Source organism: Chenopodium quinoa, unplaced genomic scaffold (genome assembly GCF_001683475.1).
Source record: "Chenopodium quinoa cultivar QQ74 unplaced genomic scaffold, ASM168347v1, whole genome shotgun sequence".
Taxonomy (NCBI): Eukaryota; Viridiplantae; Streptophyta; class Magnoliopsida; order Caryophyllales; family Amaranthaceae; genus Chenopodium; species Chenopodium quinoa.
This window is the reverse complement of record NW_018744460.1, coordinates 760477-767637: the sequence shown is the minus strand read 5'-3', so window position 1 is coordinate 767637 and position 7161 is coordinate 760477. Positions and strand designations below refer to the sequence as shown.

General features: G+C 38.6%; 2 protein-coding genes across 2 annotated transcripts; both read left to right on the top strand.

Annotated features, from left to right (window-relative positions):
* Positions 1-3971: 3971 nt before the first annotated feature.
* Positions 3972-5069, top strand: LOC110697349 (glutathione S-transferase T3-like). Its single transcript, XM_021874732.1, has one exon. It carries the CDS (start codon positions 3972-3974, stop codon positions 5067-5069), a length of 1098 nt encoding a protein of 365 aa, XP_021730424.1.
* Positions 5070-5740: 671 nt separating this feature from the next.
* LOC110697087 (putative nuclease HARBI1) lies at positions 5741-6892 on the top strand. The gene has a single exon (XM_021874430.1). It carries the CDS (start codon positions 5745-5747, stop codon positions 6846-6848), a length of 1104 nt encoding a protein of 367 aa, XP_021730122.1. The 5' UTR covers positions 5741-5744; the 3' UTR covers positions 6849-6892.
* The last annotated feature ends 269 nt before the right edge of the window (positions 6893-7161 follow it).

The window sequence follows — 7161 nt, the reverse complement described above, 5'->3', positions numbered from 1 at the left end:
CTTACCTGGAACCAACTATTACAAGGGCCTTTCTCGTTTCTCGTTCAATGGCAATTCCTTTGTTCTTCACCATTTTTAGCTCAATACACGTAACTTTGTTAATTAGGGCAAATTTTAAGCATGCAATTGCATTAATGTGAACACAAACATGAATTCAGGATTTTAGATGGGTTTTGTTAGGGAAGAACCGAGGAAGAAGAGTACAGGAGAGAGATCAGGGAATTTAATTTTTTTTTTTTTTAGGTTAGTTAGTTTATTTTTTTTTTTTTTTTTGGGTTAGTTAGGTGAATTAGATTAGAGGTATTCGTGGCTTTGTTTGCAAGGACCCGTGGTGCGGACAGGGTGAATTGGAGTTCCTCGTTTAAACCTGTAGAAAGTTGGCCGCGCCCTTGGAGAGGCAAACAAGGCCACGGGCGCGGGTTTTTGCGGCTTTGTTTGCAGGTAGCCGCGGAGCCGCGGGCACGGGTGTCCTGGCCGCGGGCACGGAATTCTGGTTAAGTCATAAGGTGAGTTAAGTCAAAGTAATGACGTCATAAGGTGAGTTAAGTCACCGGAAAGTGCAATTGGGTAGTAATCGGTCCTATTTAGGTGAATTAGGGGTAGTGATTAAAAACTTTATTTTTAGGGGTAGTAATTCACAAAGCCTCTGTTTTTAAGGTAGTAATTAACAAAATTTCCAAAAAAAAAAAAAAAAAAACTTCGTTTTTCCCTGTTTTGATATTTCCTCGGTTTGAGGATTCAGCCTTTCACTTATATTTTCCCTCATAATATCATACGGTGCACTTCTCTGTCATACACTCTCTCTCTCTCCTCCATTGAAGCGTACTGCCAAACTTAGAATTCCCCATTACAGCGGCTTCTGAGCTTTCTCGCCTCCATTAAAGCGGCTTCTGAGGTAAGATGATTTTCCATATTCTAGGTTTTTTTTTTTCACACTATCGTTAATTTAATTGTCTGCATTGTCAATTAGGGTTCATGTGATTTTTTTAGCCTAATTTGATACTGCTAATGTGTTGCATATTTCGACCCTAATCGAGCCCACCAACTGAACTAAAGATCTTATTGATTATCGTGCTGAGCTTGAAATTTGAGGCATCTCAAATTGAGCCTGCTTAAATCCTATTGAGCTCGAATCCATCGGGCTTGGCTCCTAAGTATACTTCCCCTAATGAATCACTCTTAGGGCATGCTTGGATTGGAGGAGATGTATAAATAGGGTAATAAAAGTCAAACTAAGCAAAATGAAAGTGAAAATAGGGAAGGAGGAGAAAGTGATGTTGTGATTGTAAGAAAAATTATATAGTGACAGTGTGGTATGAGGTGAAGAAAGATGAACTAATACCTTCATTTTGGTGGTAATATTTACCTTAGGGGGAAGGTGGGTAACTATTACCCACATTACGAGGGTAACAATTCCTCCATCTCTCTCTTTTCCTCATGGCACAATTACTTTATTTCATTTGTAAATGTCATGCCTCCTGCAACACCACCTCTAATTACTTCTGTTTTTTCAAGTTTGACTTTTATTACCCTTTAATATATTACCCTCAATCCAAGCTAGACCTTAATGTTTATATACAGGTATGGAAAAAGCTTTTGAATTTTTCTGTTGGATTTGTGTATTTGGCATATGGGTTAAAGTCTGAAATTGAAATAACACAAAGTATTTTTGCCACTGAATACCACAAACCACAAATTCATTTACATTCCCATTATTTATGACTTCGTTCCAAACAGATCGTTAAGGTATATTGTAGTCAAGTTGTTAGAAACCTTAGCATTTGATCATTGCGCGCTCACTCACTTTGCTTCCCTGTATTAGCTTCTTTTGTTTCCAAGAGCTTCAGAGCGACATCTAAACTCTACACCGACATGTATTTATGAACTCTCGAACTTTAGTTGTACCTGTTGTCTATACCTTTTGTATATTGTATTTTGGTTGTGTATGCTAGATTACTAGTTAAGAACAATTAGCTAGTTTGATTTATTTGTATAGCTGATGCAATTGTTGGAAGTATTAAATTTGGATGTATTGATGGGCAGTGGCGGATCCAGGATTTGATTAATAGGTTGTCTCATCATCGTCCATCGACCACATATAATATCAAAAAATAGTCAAAGCTTGTATAATGGATCAATCTAAATAATTCTTGCTAGTTTGCTACTAAGACATATAAGTATTAAAGCATAATAGCATGAAAACTCGGCTTAAATTACCTCTTTTATGATTTTCACAGCAATCTTGTCCTTGACACTTCCTCTGCGGTTCAAGAACTCGGCTTTCCCAAGAATCTGCCCAAACAAAAACTAATTAGGGCTTATGCTTTGATAATTAAGGTTATATAACAAAAAAAATAATAATAAAAAAAAAATAAAAAAAATCAGCTATTACTAGTATTTGTTTTAAAATCATCTAGAAGCACAATACAGAATCCTCAATTCTGGAGTATTAGTAATTTAGTAGATCAATTCTATCAAAATAAATTAACAAATTTAGCACATATTGGCAAAATTAACATCTAACACTGAATCAATCGAACCCCCAATAAAAATTAGCAGTTGACAGGTAAAAAACAAAAATCTCTGACCGATGATTTCACCTTGACCTTCGTTCTAGATCCGTTTTCTATCTCCTCGTTCAGCGACTATTTATCCCTTTCCCTGACCCGAAACGGCCATAGACTCACCAAAGACACACCACACCACCATTGCACTGCCACCACCTCCACCCAAATCATCACCGCCTCACTGCCCTTAACTTCAAAACTCACCCAAAAACCACATCACCATGAAATTCACCTACCCAACCAAAAACACCACCGATCCTCACCACTGGAAACCCCACCCACCCCTCATAAGTTCACCTCCACCCCTTGAACCCCCCCCCCCAACCCCGTAAGTTCAACCCCAACCTCCTGAAAAATCTACTCGCCCCCTTAAATTCACCTCCACCTTCTCCAAAAACCCACCCTAACCATTGATTAGCCACCTCCACCCAACGAAAATCCACCCTGACCCCCATAAATCCACCCTCACCTACCTGAAACCTCCCCCTAACCTTAGAATAATAAGATCTAATAAGGGCAGCCTTAAGGGTGAACAAAAAAATAGTTCACAATGAGTGAACAAGTGAATGGGTGGCTTAATGGTGCTATAATTGTTCATAGTGAATGATTGTGGGATCGATTGCTGCTGCAAGCATTTGGACGAATTTATGGATTGTGAGCCCCACCCATTTTTATTTTTTTTTCAGGAAAAAAAATAGAAAGCAGCGGCTGGGAGCGCGCCACTTGGCCCAGCCGCTGCTTGAGACGTGTCACTGTTTTAAATAAATCCGTTGTAATTTTGCAACGCATATATTTTACAAAACACAAATCAAAAAAAAAAAAAAAAATTTACCAACGACTCTATTTTTTTCCCCTCTATAAATAGACACCCATATTGCTATACTTTCTTCAACTTTGAAAATCCATTTCTTTCTACTATATTTTTCTCTTCAAAAATCCCCTCTATAATTACCAATATTATTATTATTAATATTATTATTAATATTATTATTATTATTATCATCGTTATTATTATCATTTTTATTATTATTATCGTTATTATTATTATTTCCTTTATTATTATTATCGTTATTATTTTTATTTTTATTATTATTGTCGTTATTATTATTATTATTAAATTTTTATTTTTTCCAAATATAAATTATAATTATGGATGCTAATACCAACCCCAAAACAAATAGAAAGAAGAAAAAAAATTTGGGTCAAAATATGATCCCGAATCAAGCCAATTTTCCTCCAATTCACCCAAATTTTTCACAAACACCCACAAATATTCCCCATAATTTTTCTGGAGTTTATCCTCAAATACCCCAGTCAAGTTTCCCAAATAATCCACCAAATTTCCCTCAAAATTTTAATTTTTCTCAAAGCAGTTCAAATTTCCCACATCCATCCATGATACCAATGGGTTACGGTGAATATGGTGCTGCATCTGGTTATTTTCCGTCACAACAACCGAATCTCAATATTTGGGAATCGAGCAATGACTTATCTGAAGAAGATGAGGCAAATGAAGAATGCGAGGATGATGGTGAGGGAAATGAAACTCCTTCTCCCCATCAAAACTTCACTCAAATGTTACAGCAACCACTCCAATCAACTCCGGAATTTCGTGTTGGTGGTTCAAACAATAGAGGTTGGTCGCGATCAGAAACTGCTGCTCTTATATCCGGGTACATGAACATCAGCACCGACATAATTATCGGCACAAATCAAAAGAAGGGTGTATTTTGGAAGAGAGTATTGGACGCATACGATGCTGTCAGGGAATCGAATGCAGATGAAATATCCCTACGAACTATTAGTAGTTTGAAGGGAAGGTGGATGCGAATCTCTGAAGCCGTGTTAAAGTGGTGCGGAAGCTATGATAAGGCCCGGAAGAGAAAGGGAAGTGGCTATAACGAAGATGATGTTATCCAAGAGGCCCACAAAATCCATGAGAACTCATTCGAACGATTCACCTTCTACGAGGAATGGATCCAATTAAGGAAGTGGGACAAATTCCGGTCTTTCTTGGACCAACAAACATTCAAGCCTTCGGTGGGACGTCCACATTCAACTCCACTGACGGATGAGTCTGTAGGGAGCGGAAGTAGTGGGAAGAGGACACGGGATGAGGGTGACAATTCCTCACCTACCACACCAACCAGCGTGGGTGTCGGTGATGAGAGAGTAGCTCGTGCTGAAGGTATTAAAAAGGCTAAGTCGAGATTGAAGGGTAAAGCTCCATCAAGTCAAGCATTTAAGGAATTAGAAACATTCAACAGCCGATTGCAGCTACTTGGGGATTCGATGAATGTGTCAAACGAAGCAGAAATGAAGAGACTTGAAATACAGGAGCGCAAGGAGGCAAGGAAACAACGGAAAATTGAGCTAGAGCAATATAGGATAAACTGGGAGCAACTATCTCGTCTAGAACAGAAAGTAAACCGAGAACAGTGGGAAGACGAAATGATAGTAATACTTCGGAACAATATTCAACGTTTCAATAATGATGCTTAGTGTCCTTTATTTTTATTGTAGTTAAGTGTGTTCAATTCCTTTGTTGTTCTTCATTTTCAGTAGTGATAAGTTTTCAATTCCAGTTCAACCTCTTGTACTCATTTCCTTATGTTTGTACTTTATCAATTAATCAGTAAAATGGATCTTTTCTACTTTCCCATTTTCATAGCCCATGTGATCTTATTCTGTTTATTCAATTATATCAATTTGTCTCTTTATATATAATTGTGTCAGTATCTTAATTTCCCCTTTGTTAGCCCATGTGAAACCCTTCTTCTCCATTCAATTTCTGTGTGGTCCTAATCCAGTGTTGGTCATAGCCCATGTGAACCCTTCTTCTCCATTCAATTTCTGTGTGGTTGTAATTCATTGTTTGTCATAGCCCATGTGATCTTTGTCTCTTTATATTCAGTTATTTCTGAAGAAGAATTACAAATTAGTTCACTATAAATAAACACCATTCTTTCATTTTTTTTACACACAAACACATAAATCGTTTGCAGTTACTATTAGCAAACCTCACTCTATCTTACATTTCTTACGTACAAAATGAATTCAAACAGTTTAAACGAAAGCTCAACCGATTCCTCTTCATCTTCATCTAACTCGGATGATGAGGGAAGGGAGCTTAGAGTTCAACAACGTAATGAAGTGTGTCTTATGATACAACACGTAATGCATGAGTACATTCCACCAATTATTCAAGCTGCCACTCAGCAACGCCGACGCAAATCTACTGAGCCCCGAAAGGATAGGGGACGCGAAGAAGGTCATGCACGGTTATACAATGACTATTTCGCGGAAGTCCCAGTTTATCCAAGTTCCTTGTTCCGGCGCCGGTTTCGAATGCGTAAACATGTGTTTGAGCGCCTTCTCAACGCAGTGACCCAACATGACCCTTGGTTTCAACAAAGGCGAGATGCGGCAGGTCGTCTTGGTTTGTCTCCACTTCAAAAGTGCACTGCGGCCGTTAGACAACTAGCTTACGGGTGTGCTTCAGACGCTTGTGATGAGTATGTCCGTATAAGTGAGGCAACTTCACGATTGGCACTCCAAAAGTTTACAGAAGGTGTCATCAACCTGTTCGGTGATCAGTACCTACGCCGTCCAAACATCGCAGATATGGAAAGATTGCTACGTATTGGGGAAGAACGTGGATTTCCTGGCATGATAGGCAGCATTGATTGTATGCACTGGGAGTGGAAGAACTGTCCACACGCATGGAAGGGGCAGTATCAAGGAAGAGAAGGAGTTGCAACTCTCGTACTGGAGGCAGTTGCGGACAGAGATCTATGGATATGGCATTCGTTCTTTGGGATGCCAGGTAGCTGCAACGATATTAATGTGCTTCATCGATCCCCTGTGTTCGAAGACGTCTTAGAGGGTCGAACACCTCCTGTGAACTTCGTAGCCAATGGTCATCATTATATGAATGGGTATTATCTTACTGATGGAATCTACCCTAGATGGGCTTCTTTTGTGAAATCCATTACGAGTCCACAAACTCGTCAGGATCGTTTATTCGCAAAACACCAGGAAGCTGCAAGGAAAGACGTTGAACGCGCATTTGGGGTCCTTCAAGCTCGTTTTGCCATTATTAAAAAGCCGTCTTTGGCGTGGGATACCGACATACTCCACAATATCATGCTCGCCTGCATCATAATACATAATATGATCGTTGAAGATGAACGAGAGACGTATCAAAATAACGTTAATACCAATGAGTTTATGAATGCTGGAGGCAACGCTAATGAGGACACTACCGAGTACCCGTACTGATCGTATTGTGGATATCGGCTTATACTTGTCTCGTAGAACAGAGATTGAGGATCAGCAGACTCATTTGCAGCTAAAAAACGACTTGGTCGAACATATATGGAATAAATTTGGTAACAACGAAAACTTAAGCAACTAGGTTTACAACAAATGGTTATCCCTAAGGACATCTTACAAAACGATGTGTAGTTGTTTTTTTTTTTAAAATAAAATGTACTAGATTATAGTTGTAGAACTGTAATCACGATTTGTACCTCTTTTTTTTTGTTAATTAAAATTAGCTGCGTTGTTGTTTAAAAAATATTAATCACAAGAA